The 17,305-nt window shown below is 46.1% G+C and overlaps 2 protein-coding genes across 4 annotated transcripts; one reads left to right on the top strand and one right to left on the bottom strand.

Annotated features, from left to right (window-relative positions):
- Window positions 1–7,166: 7,166 nt before the first annotated feature.
- On the top strand, window positions 7,167–12,927 carry LOC100382049 (uncharacterized). Of its 3 annotated transcripts, none has more exons than NM_001366764.1 (17): window positions 7,167–7,786; window positions 7,897–7,998; window positions 8,107–8,187; window positions 8,458–8,559; window positions 8,726–8,803; window positions 9,048–9,116; window positions 9,230–9,280; window positions 9,617–9,730; window positions 9,827–9,928; window positions 10,024–10,158; window positions 10,408–10,725; window positions 10,806–10,877; window positions 10,952–11,053; window positions 11,170–11,331; window positions 11,542–11,631; window positions 11,718–11,879; window positions 12,036–12,919. In NM_001366764.1, the coding sequence occupies exons 1-17, from the start codon at window positions 7,442–7,444 to the stop codon at window positions 12,345–12,347; spliced, it is 2,397 nt and encodes a 798-aa protein (NP_001353693.1). In that variant the 5' UTR covers window positions 7,167–7,441; the 3' UTR covers window positions 12,348–12,919. The 3 variants fall into 3 exon arrangements, with proteins under 3 accessions (NP_001353693.1, XP_035821841.1, XP_035821840.1); XM_035965948.1 differs by having other exon boundaries at window positions 7,172–7,791; window positions 12,036–12,927; XM_035965947.1 differs by having other exon boundaries at window positions 7,185–7,786; window positions 10,809–10,877; window positions 12,036–12,927.
- LOC103650266 (putative cyclic nucleotide-gated ion channel 9) lies at window positions 12,780–15,446 on the bottom strand. The gene has a single exon (XM_008675875.3). It carries the CDS (start codon window positions 15,263–15,265, stop codon window positions 13,031–13,033), a length of 2,235 nt encoding a protein of 744 aa, XP_008674097.1. The 5' UTR covers window positions 15,266–15,446; the 3' UTR covers window positions 12,780–13,030.
- Window positions 15,447–17,305: the final 1,859 nt, after the last annotated feature.

The following is a 17,305-nucleotide window of genomic DNA, read 5'->3' on the forward strand; positions in this document are numbered from 1 at the left end:
CACTAAATATGAAACCTCTAGTGATGAGGATGATGCTAGCAATGAGGAGGATAACTTGCGTGTTCTTTTTGCCAACCTTAACATGGAACAAAAGGAAAAACTAAATGAGCTAATTAGTGCCATCCATGAAAAGGATGACCTCTTGGACTCCCAAGAGGACTTCCTAATCAAGGAGAATAAAAAGCATGTTAAGGTTAAAAATGCTTATGCTCTAGAGGTAGAAAAATGTGAGAAATTATCTAGTGAGCTAAGTACTTGCCATGATACTATTACCAACCTTAGAAATGAAAATCCTAGTTTAAATGCTAAGGTTGACTCACATGTTTGTAATGTTTCAATTCCCAATCTTAGAAATGATAATGATGATTTGCTTGCTAAGATTGAAGAATTAAACATTTCTCTTGCTAGCCTTAGAGTAGAAAATGAAAATTTAATTGCTAAGGCTAAAGAACTAGATGTTTGCAATGTTACAATTTCCGATCTTAGAGATAATAATGATATCTTGCGTGCTAAGATCGTTGAACTTAATTCATGCAAACCCTCTACATCTAGTGTTGAGCATGTTTCCATTTGTACTAGATGTAGAGATGTTGATATTAATGCTATTCATGATCACATGACTTTGATTAAACAACAAAATGATCATATAGCAATATTAGATGCAAAAATTGCCGAGCATAACTTAGAAAATGAAAAGTTTAAATTTGCTAGAAGTATGCTCTATAATGGGAGACACCTTGGCATTAAGGATGGCATTGGCTACCAAAGGGGAGACAATGTCAAACTTAGTGCCCCTCCTAAAAGATTGTCAAATTTTGTTAAGGGCAAGGCTCCCATGCCTCAGGATAACGAGGGTTACATTTTATACCCTGCCGGTTATCCTGAGAGCAAAATTAGGAAAATTCACTCTAGGAAGTCTCACTCTGGCCCTAACCATGCTTTTATGTATAAGGGTGAGACATCTAGCTCTAGGCAACCAACCCGTGCTAAGTTGCCTAAGAAGAAAACTCCTAGTGCATCAAATGAGCATGACATTTCTTTTAAAACTTTTGATGCATCATATGTTTTAACTAACAAATCCGGCAAGGTAGTTGCCAAGTTTGTTGGGGGCAAACACAAGGGGTCAAAGACTTGTGTTTGGGTACCCAAAGTTCTTGTATCTAATGCCAAAGGACCCAAAACCGTTTGGGTACCTAAAGTCAAGAACTAAACTTGTTTTGTAGGTTTATGCATCCGGGGGCTCAAGTTGGATACTCGACAGCGGGTGCACAAACCACATGACAGGGGAGAAGAATATGTTCTCCTCATATGAGAAAAACCAAGATCCCCAACGAGCTATCACATTCGGGGATGGAAATCAAGGTTTGGTCAAAGGATTGGGTAAAATTGCTATATCACCTGACCATACCATTTCCAATGTTTTTCTTGTAGATTCTTTAGATTACAATTTGCTTTCCGTATCCCAATTATGTCAAATGGGCTACAACTGTCTATTTACTGATGTAGGTGTTACTGTCTTTAGAAGAAGTGATGATTCAATAGCATTCAAGGAAGTGCTAGAGGGTCAGCTATACTTGGTAGATTTTGATAGAGCTGAACTCGACACTTGCTTGGTTGCTAAGACTAACTTGGGTTGGCTCTGGCACCGTCGACTAGCCCATGTTGGAATGAAGAATCTTCATAAGCTTCTAAAGGGAGAACACATTTTAGGACTAACGAATGTTCATTTTGAGAAAGACAGGATTTGTAGCGCATGCCAAGCCGGGAAGCAAGTTGGGATCCATCATCCACACAAAAACATCATGACGACCGACAGGCCACTGGAGCTCCTACACATGGATCTATTCGACCCGATTGCTTACATAAGCATCGGTGGGAGTAAGTACTGTCTAGTTATTGTGGATGATTATTCTCGCTTCACTTGGGTATTCTTTTTACAGGAAAAATCTCAAACCCAAGAGACCTTAAAGGGATTCTTGAGACGGGCTCAAAATGAGTTCGGCTTAAGGATCAAGAAAATAAGAAGCGATAACGGGACGGAGTTCAAGAACTCTCAAATCGAAGGTTTCCTTGAGGAGGAGGGCATCAAGCATGAGTTCTCTTCTCCCTACACACCTCAACAAAATGGTGTAGTGGAGAGGAAGAATCGAACTCTATTGGACATGGCAAGGACCATGCTTGATGAGTACAAGACTTCGGATCGGTTTTGGGCCGAGGCGGTCAACACCGCCTGCTACGCCATCAACCGGTTATATCTACACCGAATCCTCAAGAAGACATCCTATGAACTCCTAACCGGTAAAAAGCCCAACATTTCATATTTTAGAGTCTTTGGTAGCAAATGCTTTATTCTTGTTAAAAGAGGTAGAAAATCTAAATTTGCTCCTAAGACTGTAGAAGGCTTTTTACTTGGTTATGACTCAAACACAAGGGCATATAGGGTCTTTAACAAGTCCACTGGACTAGTTGAAGTCTCATGTGACGTTGTGTTTGATGAAACTAACGGCTCTCAAGAAGAGCAAGTTGATCTTGATGAGATAGGTGATGAAGAGGCTCCGTGCATAGCGCTAAGGAACATGTCCTTTGGGGATGTGTGTCCTAAGGAATCTAAAGAGCCTCCAAAAGCACAAGATCAACCATCCTCCTCCACGCAAGCATCTCCACCGACTCAAAATGAGGTTGAAGCTCAAGTTGATGAAGTAGAAGATCAAGCAAATGAGCCACCTCAAGATGATGGCAATGATCAAGGAGGATGAGCAAGAACCAAGGCCGCCACACCCAAGAGTCCACCAAGCAATACAACGAGATCACCCCGTCGACACCATCCTCGGCGACATTCATAAGGGGGTAACTACTAGATCTCGTGTTGCACATTTTTGTGAACATTACTCATTTGTTTCCTCTATTGAGCCACACAGGGTAGAGGAAGCACTACAAGATTCGGATTGGGTGGTGGCGATGCAAGAGGAGCTCAACAACTTCACTAGAAATGAGGTATGGCATTTAGTTCCACGTCCTAATCAAAATGTTGTAGGAACCAAATGGGTTTTCCGCAACAAGCAAGATGAGCATGGTGTGGTGACAAGGAACAAAGCACGACTTGTGGCCAAGGGATACTCCCAAGTCGAAGGTTTGGATTTCGGTGAAACCTATGCACCCGTAGCTAGGCTTGAGTCAATTCGCATATTATTGGCCTATGCTACTTACCATGGCTTTAAGCTTTATCAAATGGACGTGAAAAGTGCCTTCCTCAATGGACCAATCAAGGAAGAGGTCTATGTTGAGCAACCTCCCGGCTTTGAAGATAGTGAGTACCCTAACCATGTCTATAAGCTCTCTAAGGCGCTTTATGGGCTCAAGCAAGCCCCAAGAGCATGGTATGAATGCCTTAGAGATTTCCTTATTGCTAATGGCTTCAAAGTCGGAAAGACCGATCCTACGCTATTTACCAAAACACTTGAGAATGATTTGTTTGTATGCCAAATTTATGTTGATGATATTATATTTGGGTCTACTAACGAATCTACATGTGAAGAGTTTAGTAGGATCATGACACAAAAGTTCGAGATGTCTATGATGGGGGAGTTGAAGTACTTCTTAGGATTTCAAGTGAAGCAACTCCAAGAGGGCTCCTTCATTAGCCAAACAAAGTATACTCAAGATATTCTAAGCAAGTTTGGAATGAAGGATGCCAAGCCCATCAAGACACCCATGGGAACCAATGGGCATCTCGACCTTGACACGGGAGGTAAGTCCGTGGATCAAAAGGTATACCGGTCGATGATAGGTTCTTTACTCTATTTATGTGCATCTCGACCGGATATTATGCTTTCCGTTTGCATGTGTGCAAGGTTCCAATCCGACCCTAAGGAATCCCACCTTACGGCCGTAAAACGAATCTTGAGATATTTGGCTTATACTCCTAAGTTTGGGCTTTGGTACCCTCGGGGATCCACTTTTGATTTAATTGGTTATTCGGATGCCGATTGGGCGGGGTGTAAGATTAATAGAAAGAGCACATCGGGGACTTGCCAGTTCTTGGGAAGATCCTTGGTGTCTTGGGCTTCAAAGAAGCAAAATTCGGTCGCTCTTTCAACCGCCGAAGCCGAGTACATTGCCGCAGGTCATTGTTGCGCGCAATTGCTTTGGATGAGGCAAACCCTGCGGGACTACGGTTACAAATTAACCAAAGTCCCTTTGCTATGTGATAATGAGAGTGCAATCAAAATGGCCGACAATCCCGTCGAGCATAGCCGCACTAAGCACATAGCCATTCGGTATCATTTTCTTAGGGATCACCAACAAAAGGAAGATACCGAGATTGCATACATTAATACTAAAGATCAATTAGCCGATATCTTTACCAAGCCACTTGATGAACAAACTTTTACCAAACTTAGACATGAGCTTAATATTCTTGATTCTAGAAATTTCCTTTGCTAACTTGCACACATAGCTCATAAATATACCTTTGATCATGTCTCTTATATGCTATGACTAATGTGTTGTCAAGTCTATTTCAAACCAAGTCATAGGTGTATTGAAAGGGAATTGGAGTCTTCGACGAAGACAAAGGCTTCCACTCCGTAACTCATCATTCGTCGTCACTCCGAACCGCTCTCTATCTTTGGGAGAGAGAGCAAAGCAAAAGGACTCCTACTTTGGTTTAATCTTCACTCTTTTATTTATGACCAAAGGAGGAGAAAGTAATTTAAAGGGCTCTAATGACTCCGTTTTTGGCGATTCATGCCAAAGGGGGAGAAAGTATTAGCCCAAAGCAAAAGGACCGCACCATCACGCAAAAGGACCGCACCATTACCTAATTTTAAAATATAATTTTCAATTGTCAATTTGGTATCTTAATATGTTCAAAAAGGGGAGAAAGTAGTATTTCACAATTGATTCATCAAAACCCTCTTGAACACTAAGAGGAGGATTTCATTTATGGGGAGTTTTGTTTGGTCAAAGGAAAAGCATTTGAAACAGGGGGAGAAAATTTCAAAACTTGAAAATGCTTTGCAAACTCTTATTCATTTACCTTTGACTATTTGCAAAAGAACTTTAAAAAAAATTTTACAAAAGATTTTGCAAAGACAAAACATGTGGTGCAAGCGTGGTCCAAAATGTTAAAAATGAAGAAACAATCCATGCATATCTTGTAAGTATTTATATTGGCTCAATTCCAAGCAACCTTTGCACTTATATTATGCAAACTAGTTCAATTATGCACTTCTATATTTGCTTTGGTTTGTGTTGGCATCAATCACCAAAAAGGGGGAGATTGAAAGGGAATTAGGCTTACACCTAGTTCCTATATAATTTTGGTGGTTGAATTGCCCAACACAAATCTTTGGACTAACTAGTTTAGTCTAGTGTATAAGTTATACAGGTGCAAAAGGTTCACACTTAGCCAATAAAAAGACCAAGTATTGAGTTCAACAAAAGAGCAAAGGAGCAACCGAAGGCTCCTCTGGTCTGGCGCACCGGACTGTCCGGTGTGCCACCGGACAGTGTCCGGTGCACCAGAGGACTCCAACTCCAACTCGTCACCTTCGGGAAAATCCAGAACCGGCGCGCTATAATTCACCGGACTGTCCGGTGTACACCGGACAGTGTCCGGTGCTCCAACGAAGACGCTGCTCCGGAACTCGCCAGCCTCGGGATTTCACGAAGGCTGCTCCGCTATAATTCACCGGACATGTCCGGTGTGCACCGGACTGTCCGGTGCATCCTCGGAGCAACGGCTACTTCGCGCCAACGGCTACCTGCAATGCATTAAATGCGCGCGCAGCGCGCGCAGAAGGCAGGCGCGCCCATACCGGCGTACCGGACACTGAACAGTTCATGTCCGGTGCGCCACCGGACATCGAGGCGGGCACAGAAGTCAGAACTCCAACGGTCAGATTCCAACGGCACTGGTGACATGGCTGGGGCACCGGACATGTCCGGTGTGCACCGGACTGTCCGGTGCGCCATCGAACAGACAGCCTCCACCAACGGTCAAGTTTGGTGGTTGGGGCTATAAATACCCCAACCACCCCACCATTCATTGCATCCAAGTTTTTCCACTTCCCAACTACTTACAAGAGCTCTAGCATTCAATTCTAGACACACCAAAGAGATCAAATCCTCTCCAAATTCCACACAACACCCTAGCGATTAGAGAGAGAGATTTGCTTGTGTTCTTTCGAGCTCTTGTGCTTGGATTGCTTTCTTCTTTCTTGATTTCTTTCTTGCGATCAAAACTCACTTGTAATTGAGGCAAGAGACACCAAACTTGTGGTGGTCCTTGTGGAAACTTTGTGTTCCAAGTGATTGAGAAGAGAAAGCTCACTCGGTTCGAGGGACCGTTTGAGAGAGGGAAGGGTTGAAAGAGACCCGGCCTTTGTGGCCTCCTCAACGGGGAGTAGGTTTGCGAGAACCGAACCTCGGTAAAACAAATCCCGTGTCACACTCTCCATTTGGTTGCGATTTGTTTTTCACCCTCTCTCGTGGACTCGATTATATTTCTAACGCTAACTCGGCTTGTAGTTGTATTTATATTTGTAAATTTCAGTTTCGCCCTATTCACCCCCCTCTAGGCGACTATCAGTTTCTTTGGAATGCTCTATTTTTAGTGGAATTATATAGAATTTTTATAGGAATCAGTTTATTTTTATAGAAAAAACGCAGGAAACGAAAAAAATCTCGTATTTTAAAGAGCTCTTATCGTTAAAAAAACAATAGGCGTGGACGTGAGAGAACTAGTAACGGCCGAGATGGCGACGTCGGCGGCAGGGCCCGGGCCGATTAAATACGGTCCATCCTGTCCTTTATTTTTCCTTTGTTTCGTCCCTTATTTATTCCGTTTTCATCCTATTTCAGTCTATATTATAAGTAATATGTGTAATAATTATATAATCATTACGGTTCATAATATACTTAGTAACCACCAAATATGCATGCTAATATGTTTATATTATTATACGGAATTTACATATACTAAAACATTAAACTATTTGATTTATTTTTATTTTTGTTAGTATTTATTCGTTTTTGTACATTCGTATGCCCCCGATTTCGTTTACGATCTAATATTTTTTTTTTTAAAAAATGTGATCTGTTTTCGTTAAAAAACATTTAAGTGGAAACGGGGAGTTTCCGCGTCCGTTTTTGGCCGTTTTCATCCCGCCCAGCGCCGGGGACAGCGAGAGGCGGACGAAGCCCCGCGCGGCGCTCCGGTCGCCTCAACATCTTATCCATCCACCCAGCTCTCCTCCGACTTCGCCAAGCCCCGCAGCCAGATAAAAAGTACGGCCTCCCCTCCGGCGCGCGAACGCGACACGGCGCAGTGTCTCCTCGCCCTCCGGTGGTCCTCGTGCGCGCGCACCGACACGTCCCGGCGAACCGCTCCGTTGTCCGTTCCGGTAGTTTCGGTACGCGCGCCGCTCGCCTTGGCGCCATGGCGTCGGCTGCCGCTTCGGCGGCGGCGGCGCTGGCGCGGCACGTCCTCCTCCCCCCGCGCTACCACGCGTCGCCGCCCTCCGCCGCTCGCCGGGCCCGCGCCGCGCCCGCGCTCACCTCGGCGTCGCCCCGCTGCGTCCTCCGTCGCGTGGGTAGGACGCCCCGGTACGGGACGACCGGGAAGAAGAGGACTAGGCGCTTCGGGGCTCCGCGCGCGGGGATGGACATGGACCTGGCCAGCGGCGCCGTCGAGGTGATCAACGACCTGGGCTTCGACACGCTCACCTTCCTCGGCGTCACGGTCCTCGTCGTCCCCGCCTTCCGCGTCGTCAAGGCCAGCCCAGTGAAGTATCTCTCCCCCCCGTCCTCCCCGCCTCGCCTCCTCCTCGCGGCGCCCCCACCGCCCCTTGCTCTCCCGTGCTTACACGCCGCGCCGCCCAAATGCTGCCGTAGATTCTCGGCTTCTTCTGCGCCGGCGTCGTGCTCAACCAGTTCGGCCTCATCAGGAACCTCACCGACGTTAAGCTGCTCTCCGAGTGGGGAATCCTTTTCCTGGTGGGTGTACCCTTTACCTTTACAGAGCCTGGTTATTTCATATCCATTAGTTTGGATGAAATGCTTCTAGTCCAGCGATTGATTTATCGCTCTGCCTCCCATCCGCAGCTGTTTGAGATGGGGCTGGAGCTCTCCCTCTCTCGCCTCAAGGCTCTTGCGAGGTACGCCTTTGGGATGGGCTTGCCTCAGGTACGACTATTCGTCCTCCTCGTGCTACTGTATATGCACGCCTGCCAATTTCTGATAACAAATCCTGATGCGCTGATGTTCTCTTGCTTACTACTCCGATCGAGCTAATGTTCCATGATATGAACCATTACTAGGCCAAGTTCTCTGTCTGAATCTGTTATGTGCTTTGCACTGATGTTTCTTGGCTTACTACTTGATCACTTGGTTTCCATATGGAATTTTGGAAAGTGTTGCCAAAGCTGATTTTCTATATATTTCGATGTCCTGCAGGTTCTTTTGTCAACCCTTGCTTTCACGGCGTTCGAGCTTCCTCCTAATGATGCCATAGGAACAAAGATATTGCAGTTTCTCTTTGATTCAAGACCTGATCTTGTACGATTTATTGTTAGTTGAAAATGAAAAGTACCCTTACTGTAGTCGATAACGATGTTTCGTTCCCAGGGTACAGAAATAAGCCATCTTAGAAGGCCAGGGGCTAAGCTCCTTCAGTTCTTTTGCCATTCTTGATATTAGTGTTTGAATTGGTTTTGGTCTGCAGGTGAACATCAGGAGTATCGATGAAGCAATAGTAATTGGAGCTGCCCTCTCACTATCTTCATCTGCTTTTGTTCTCCAGGTGTGCACTCTATTTAGTAATTACATCAGTAATCATTCTTTGAAGTATTGAGTTTATCCATAGTTTCACATTTGTAGCTTGTCTATTTTCGGTGAATGGCTTGACTCACGACATGCACTCTAACATCTATGCATACAGTGGCATTTTAGTTACACAAATCATTCACGCAACTTGTCATGCTTACAACAGTTACATTTTTTAAAACTTTTTGCACTTGGTGATTGATTATGAATACCATCTGCAGCTTCTTGCCGAGAAAGGTGAACTTCCAACAAGATTTGGTTCAGCTACACTGGGAATTCTTCTCCTGCAGGTATCCGATCGAAGCCCTATACATTTTCCTGCCTCCAAATTATCATTATTCATGAATCCTCCAAGGAGTGTGAGATGCATTAATTCCTGGATGTATTCTGCTGATACTCACAGGACATTGCAGTTGTCCCCCTGTTGGTCATACTCCCTGTGCTGGAGAGTCAGGTATGCAAAAGGTTAGCACTTAGATATATCAAACTACAGAAGGTTCATCTGCAAAATATGCACCTCATATACTTTCCTATTATGCTACAATGCAACCTAAGGACTGTCACATCGTGTTGAAGGATATGTGTATTTCTAAGACCGTTTTTGTAGTTGATAATATTTTGCATGTTAAGTTACTAAGTATAAAAAAAGTTGTCATTGCAAACATACAGATAGTCACTAACATATTACTGGATCCTACTTGTTTAGCTACTGCACACGTTCCTAAGCATGAGCATGTTTGCCTTCACATTACATTGAGTCATACAATAACATTTATTGGCTTTATTACAGAATATTATAGAGCAAAGTGTGTGGCCAATTTTACTAGCTGAGAGCTTAAAGGCACTGGGCGGGCTTGGCTTACTTTCCCTTGGTGGGAAATACTTCATAAGACGTGTCTTTGAGGTATGTTACCTTCTACATTCTGAAATACATGCTCATATTTTGTTCAATAAACTTTTGGTTTGGTATACAATAAACATTGAATTATCATTCTCGCAGTTTGTTGCAGAGTCAAGGAGTTCAGAGGCATTTGTTGCGCTCTGTCTTCTTACAGTCGCAGGGACATCACTTATCACCCAGAAGCTGGGATTTAGTGATACAGTATGTTCTATTTGAAAATTTCAGTTATATCCAGATTGTGCTCTTTTAGTTTTTTGGATTTATGATTGTTTACCTCCTGACATCATTCTATGTAGTTGGGTGCATTTCTGGCTGGAGCCATTCTTGCAGAAACAAATTTCCGGACACAAATTGAAGCTGACATAAGGCCATTCAGGGGCTTGTTGCTTGGGCTGTTCTTTGTGACTACAGGGACTTCCATTGACATGCAGGTACAATTGTTTATGTTTTTCCAAGTGAACAAATGGTTGAATGTCAATCACACTTTTTATTCAAGAGTAGTTCATGTATTTCCATGGCTAAGATATATAGGCTTACATGTCTTCATTTCCATTTCCATTTCCATTTGCTGGATTCTTACTAAGTAATATTTAAAGGGGCATTGCTGTGTTTTTTCGTTAGTTAACAAAAGATTGTTTATATGCTCATTGATCCATCTTGACCTTTTGCATGATATGTAGCTTCTCATCCGGGAGTGGCCTAATGTTCTGTCACTGTTGGGGGGTCTTATTGTAATCAAGACACTGATAATCACCGCAATTGGGCCTAGAGTCGGGTTAACTCTTAAAGAAAGTGTAAGGATAGGGCTGCTACTTTCTCAAGGAGGCGAGTTTGGATTTGTGGTGTTTTCTTTGGCAAACAGGCTCGGTGTCCTACCACTTGAGTTGAATAAACTGCTTATAATTGTTGTTGTGCTGTCGATGGCATTAACTCCCTTACTCAATGAAGTTGGAAGAAGAGTAGCAGGGATGATTGATGAAAGATCTGAAGAAAAAGAAGTATGTAACTGCAATCATTAATACATTCACATTGACCATTAGCATATTTTTCTTGTGAACTCTAAGATGCTCTTTTGCAGAAGCCTGCTGAGATGGTGAATTATGGTGCCACTGAACCTGTTGTAATTCTTGGTTTTGGAGAGATGGGACAGGTGTCTATGTCTTGCATGATATTTCTTTTCTTGCGTCATTTGAGTGCATACCATAATTTTTCGTGTTTGTGCAGGTGCTTGCTAAATTTTTATCTGCACCATTGTCATTTGGAATTGAGAAAGACACAGAAGGATGGCCATATGTTGCATTCGATCTGAATCCTGTTGTTGTAAAGGTTGGAAATAAGAAAGCATTTTGGTATAATGATTAATGCATCTTCCCTTCTCTCACAAAAGGTGGATTGATGTGTCTTCATGCATTTAACTAAGCTTATTTGTTCTCTCCTATCAGTCAGCTAGAAAATCAGGATTTCCTGTGCTATTCGGAGATGGTTCACGCCCTGCAGTTCTGCAATCTGCTGGCATAACGTTTCCAAAAGCTATCATGGTTATGTATACTGGAAAGGAAAAAACAATTGAGTCTGTAAGCAGATTGCGTCAAGCTTTCACTGCGGTAAGAACTCCAAAGCGAAACTGCATTATTCGTTGAGGAAATTTCTGGATTTATTTACCAAGTTGAGACATGCTATGGTAGCAGCATTGGGCAAGAACACAGTTTTTTTAGATTTAGGAGGGAGGACCCTTACTGTTATATAGAAACCAAGAAAGAGTAAAAAGCATGCAAATTAACAAACATTATTGCCAATACCTTCTGCTTTAACAGGTTCCGATATACGCTAGAGCTCAAGACCTCTCACATTTGTTAGATCTTAAGAAAGCAGGCGCAACAGACGTTGTCCTGGAAAATGCCGAGGTAATTTTGTAAACAAATTCTGTGTTTACAGAGCAGCATATAAGAATTCATGCGATCACTTTTCTCTGGTCAATCTTTCGCTGCAGACCAGCTTGCAGCTAGGTTCAATACTTTTGAAAGGACTGGGCGTCATGTCTGATGATGTATCCTTCTTGAGTAAGCTTGTGAGGGACTCAATGGAGCTACAAGCTCAGGAAGCACTGAAAGACATTGGGGACCAAGAAGTTGATATTATGAAGCCTCTTCAGGTTCGTAAAATCTGAAAAAACATTCTCAAATTCATAGCATTTTCCCTTATGTGCCCTTTTTTTTTCTTAATGAACGGATACACAGCTCTCCTACGTGTTTGAGAAAAAAACCCATAGCATTTCCATTTCTCATCTGAGCTAAATTCCTTCTTGCAGGTAAGAGTGTCAGATTTAGTGGAGAGCAATGGTAATAGTTCAAGAATGGTAGCCCCAGAGCAGTCGTTAAGTCTAAGTAGCCGCCCAGACATAAAGGCAATAAAACCACCAGTGGCGAATGGGATACCTGATATGAAGGTGGAAAATGACAAGACAGGATACGATTTTGACAGGGTGGATTCTGAAAATGGTGTGACATACTGTCTATTGGAATCTGATGACCAAAGCGATGAAGCCTCCAGTACAAGCAAGGAAATGATCGATCAGTCTGCTGATACAAGGGTTAATGTCAATGATAAGAAGATACTCTAGCTCTACTTGTAGGATCAAGTTCATTGGTGATTGGCTGATCGCTGGGCTGATCAGAACTGCCGCATTTCTTGCAGCTCCTATAGGTTTCTTGAAGCACTTCTAAAGACTGCAATACTGCATTTAAGTTCCTGGTACATGGAGTCCTACAGAATAGCAACCATAAACACTTGTGTCATGTGGAGATATTGCGGAACCGACCAGCCGTGCAGCAAATCTAAAGGCTGAAAATACTGAGCTTGAGTTGTGCAGGTGTACAGCAGATCTAAAGCCATGCAGCAACCATAAACAGTTGAAGATTTTCAGCTGGCAAATTTGCCAACGCAGCTGAGTGCATGCATGGCTTTGGCAGGATCCGGTTGTAACTAGCAACATTTCAGAATTTAGAATATCATTTTTTCACAGCTCAGATTATATTTGACTGAAGCCACAACATAATAAAGGGACTTCCATTGATAGATACATTCTTGTACAATATCTGTATCTGATTCCTAGTGTGTACTAGATGGTACATACCTGAGCAGTTTATTATGTATCATCATCATCCAATAAAGTGCTGAACTAAATTTTGGGTATTGATCAATCCAGTAAACCATAATAGCCTCTGCTCTGACGAATTATTCACAAATAATGGGGAGAATTAAATACATACCATGTCTCTTGGTGCCAACCAAGCTGGATGCAGATCAGTAGTCCATGGAGCCGAAATCCGGCTCCGGCGGCCTGGGAAGCATGATGAGGCTGTCGGCCCGGACGGATCGCTGGCGCTGCACGCCGCGCATGGCGTTCTTGGCGAAGCGCGACACGAGGAGCGTGGTCTTGAACCTGCTCGTGGAAACCCCGGACGAGTCGGCCTCCATCTCCTCCTCCCGGCGCCGCTGCTCGGCCGCCTTCCGCTTGAGGTACCTCCTCCATGCGGCCTGTATGAAGCAGGAGGCCCAGGTGCGCCACTGCTGCGAGTAGAAGCGGAAGGTCTGCTGCAGCTGCTTGCTGTGCAGGCGCCGGAACTGCCCCGCCACGAACTTGAGCTCGTCAGCGCGCAGCGCGAACGCCTCCACCTCGGAGATGGCCCTAACGGTGCGCGTGGACAGCGGGAAGTTGGCGCCGGCCTTTGGGTCGAGCGCCCACGTGAGTAGCTCCTCCCCGCAGAAGTCGCCCTCCTTGAGCAGCCCCCGGTTGTAGAACCCCATCCGGCCGCCGTCGGTGGTGGAGCTCTCGAGGCGGCCGCGAATGATGAAGAGCATCTCGTCGACGGGGTCCCCCTCGCGCACGATGTAGGTGGACTCGGTGCAGAGGCTGGGCTTGAGGCGCTCGCAGATAGCGTCGAGGAGGCGCTCGTCCATGTTGGCGAAGAGCGGGACGCGGCGGACGAGGCGGAGGCAGAGGTGCCGCTTGACGTCGCGGCGCAGGTCCTTGGGCAGGCTGCGCACGAGGCTGTCCTCGTCGACGCCGCGCGTCTCGAGCCACTTGTACTGGTTGTGCCGCCACACCCGCTCCCGGAGCTCGTCGGGGAGGACGCGGTGGTGCATCCACTGCTCCGAGTCCCTGCGCTTGAGGCGCATCTCCTCCAGGCGCAGCGTCATGGACTGCAGGTACGTCTGCATGTTGCCGATGAGGAGCGCCATGAGGATGAGGCCCAGCAGCGCGAGCGTGATGGAGAAGAGCTGCTCCCCCTTGTAGTGGGTCGTCTCCAGGCCCTGGCCGATGGTGCTCAGGTTCTGCAGGCCCCACCAGAGGCAGAAGAGGATCTTGGCCGTCAGGTTCTCCGTGGAGTAGACGCCCGACTGGATGGCCGTGGTGTAGATGCCGTAGGGGAACCCCGTGCCGCTGCCGTCGACGGGGGCGCACTCCTGCGCCAGCACCTGCCGGATCATGGTGCGCCACTCGAGGAAGCCCGACTGGCCCTGGCTGCCGCCGCCGCAGTACATGTAGGTGCGGCACTGGTGGAAGTTGAGGTTGGTGCACTTGTCCCGCCAGCAGTCGTCCAGCCGCTCGATGGCCAGCAGGTACCAGAAGGCCCCCACCATGTGGCTGGCCAGCATGTAGAGCAGCAGGTAGAAGGCGGCGCCGCCGAAGGCCGTCTCGGCGAACACCCCCGTGGTGCGCTTCAGCTCCGAGGTGATGGGGTAGAAGCGCACCAGGCGGGGCACGTACTGCGACAGCACCGTGAAGAGCAGCGCGTTCTTGGTGGGCAGCAGGTCCGCGCCCTTGGGCCGGTTGAGGAAGTTCCAGATGGAGACCTGCGGCAGCGGCAGCACGGACAGCAGGTCGACGGCGAAGAATCGGCGCAGGTAGCGGCGCGCGATGGCGGACGAGTCGATGACCAGCTCGCCGCGCCCGAACACGCGCGACGACGGCGCGATGTACGCCGTCCGGAACTGCAGCGCGATCCGCGCCAGGTAGAAGGCGTCCACGGCGGTGCGCACCACGGTGGCGACGGTGGCCAGGTTGCGGTCGAAGCCGATGCAGGTGTTCTTGTCCGTGTACTTGACGGCCAGGAGGTAGAGGAAGAGCGGGTCGATGGCCACGGACACGATGCACGCGAAGACGAAGGCGCGGTTCATGCGCGCCAGGAACGCGTCCTGCGGGTCGAACACCTGCTGCGACATCTTCCGGAAGTCCTCCTGGAACACGAGGCCGATGCTCCTCAGCCGCTCCGACCGGTTCATCACGCCCGCCGCCACCCGAACCGACCGCGCACGGAACTTGGCGGCGGCCGCCGCCGGGTTGCCCGAGAAGTAGCTGTCCATGTGGAACCCGCCGCCGTGCCCGTGCCCGTGCCCGTGCTCCATGCTGGCACCGCCGCCGCTGCCGGAAGTGGGGCTGGACGCCGAATCCGCCGGCGCGTCTGCCTCGACGAGCCTCACGAACTTCTCCCTGCGCCCGTTGATGAACTGGGTCCGGTAGCCGCACCCGAACATCTATCGCCTTCTTGCTCCCGGACTACGGGACATCATCTATCCAACACCACTGATCGGGACGGCGCCAGTTTACTTGGTCGATCGATGATGCAGCAGGCAACAATTAAGTTGCTCGATCTCTTCTCCGATCCTCGTCCCTCGATCGATCTTGCAGGAAGGAGCGCCGCGCGTGAAAGAAGGCGAGGCCGTGAGCGCAAGTGACGGCGGTTAAAGAATACGCGAGGCACCTAAAAATGGACGTGAAAATTTGTATGTTCCTCATAGTTTTTAGAGATTTTTACATCCGTCCCCATTGCTAAAAAATTATTCTCCAAAACATTATATTGAGGACTGCTGGGAAAAAAATCTACTAAGAGTTAGTTTGAGAGCTACATTTTCTTAATAGATTTCTATTTTTATCAAATGAAAAATGAACTAATTTCACTTAATAAAATAAAAATCCTTTTGAAAAATAGTTCCCAAACTAGCCATAAAAATACTTAACTCACATCAGAATACTAATAAGTAGTTCTTAAAACTTTTAAAGGCCAAGTCATCACCCCATGGTGTTGCTGCATCACGCGTATTTAAGTTGTTGCATCACACATTCATGTTGAGCTCTTGGGTGGTTGACGAGAAAGAAGGCCGGTGTGACCATCGCGTTGGACAGAGAGGGCGAGGCGAGCGGTGACCGCAGCGGGGACTACAGACGCCGACAGAGAAGAGGTGGGCAAATCCGACAGAGAAGAGGACATGCTCTCACTCGCTGCGCGGTCAGGGTGGCGCCGAGGAAGAAGCGCGACATGGCCCGAGCGAGAGGAGGCGAGGAGAATGATAGCGCGTGGAGGTGGATTGCGGACGATGTTCCCTCGCGGATATTTGAAGGAGATTAGAACTGGAACGAGGGATGCTTGTAATTTGGGGAAAGGAAAGGGGAACTGTTGAACGAAGGAAATTTTAGTTTTCAACCTAAAAACAGATTTTCGGATTGGTTTTAGTGTCCTCTTGGAGATGCTTTCGCTGCTCAGTTTTCTCCTTAGATTTATGGATTTAAAAAATAACGAAATGACAAACTAAGGGTATGGATTTAAATAACTAGATTTTAAACGTGCTCAGTCTTGCCTCTATTTGTTACACGCGTCCTCGTGGGTGCCCTTACGGAGCGTTTCCGTCCACCCGGGCCGTCACTAACAGCGCTGGTCCACCTCTTCGCCTCCGCTCCGACTAGCTGGGTCCACTGTTAGGAGCCGAATTGTTCCCGTTTGCGCCTGACCCTCTCCAGCCATTTTTGCCGCCGCTCCACGTGTCGTAGGCCAAACATTTCGATCCCACAGCACCCAAGACTGCAAAAATAAGCTTAAATAAAATCGCTTTATTATTGTACAAATAACATTCACGTAGTATAATGGTGTGTCATAGCTCGGTAGTTTGTAAGGTGTTGGGTTCCTTGATGCCTTGGCCCACTTTTTGCATCTTTTTTTCTTCTCGTGAACAAAATAGCCTACACTATGGCATCTATTCATAATTTTGTATAATCTTCTAAGTTTTTTTATCCCAAACAACTAAGACCAAATTATGACTCTATACCAAGTTTCACTATTTTTTTGACTATATTTAGTATTTATTTATTTTTGGCTTAAAAAGACATTTAAACCATATAAATTAGTAAATAATCAAAAGGGGCATCTTTACATGAAGTAAGTTAATAACATTTAGATGAACTAATGGTGCACTTTTGAAGCGAAAAAGACAAAAGTAAGAAATATAGCTCAAACAATAATGTTATAGTTCAATGCTATGAAACTTAGTGAGAGATGTGTCTATTTGTAAAACATTTATATTCACACTTTTGTATAACCTCATGATCTATTTATATCAAGCAACTAGGACCAAATTATAACTCCATGCCAAGTTTCACTATTTTTCATTGTTATCCTAAATGCCCGTTTAGACCGTTTAAACGTCGTTTAAATACTACTCAGTAGCTAACCGTTTAGGTCGTTTATGCCGTGTAATCCGTTTAATCATGTATAATCCTTTTTAATCCGTTTAAACATCCGT

Source organism: Zea mays, chromosome 3, assembly GCF_902167145.1.
Source record: "Zea mays cultivar B73 chromosome 3, Zm-B73-REFERENCE-NAM-5.0, whole genome shotgun sequence".
Taxonomy (NCBI): Eukaryota; Viridiplantae; Streptophyta; class Magnoliopsida; order Poales; family Poaceae; genus Zea; species Zea mays.

What these genes read in the sequence shown, in the direction of transcription:
- LOC103650266 (XM_008675875.3), bottom strand. Translation starts at nt 15,265, where the DNA reads ATGTTCGGGTGCGGCTACCGGACCCAGTTCATCAACGGGCGCAGGGAG.
- LOC100382049 (NM_001366764.1), top strand. Translation starts at nt 7,442, where the DNA reads ATGGCGTCGGCTGCCGCTTCGGCGGCGGCGGCGCTGGCGCGGCACGTC. An exon ending in TTGGGATGGGCTTGCCTCAG is followed by an intron (nt 8,188 to 8,457) that starts GTACGACTATTC and finishes GATGTCCTGCAG; the next exon opens with GTTCTTTTGTCAACCCTTGC. An exon ending in TGGGAATTCTTCTCCTGCAG is followed by an intron (nt 9,117 to 9,229) that starts GTATCCGATCGA and finishes TGATACTCACAG; the next exon opens with GACATTGCAGTTGTCCCCCT.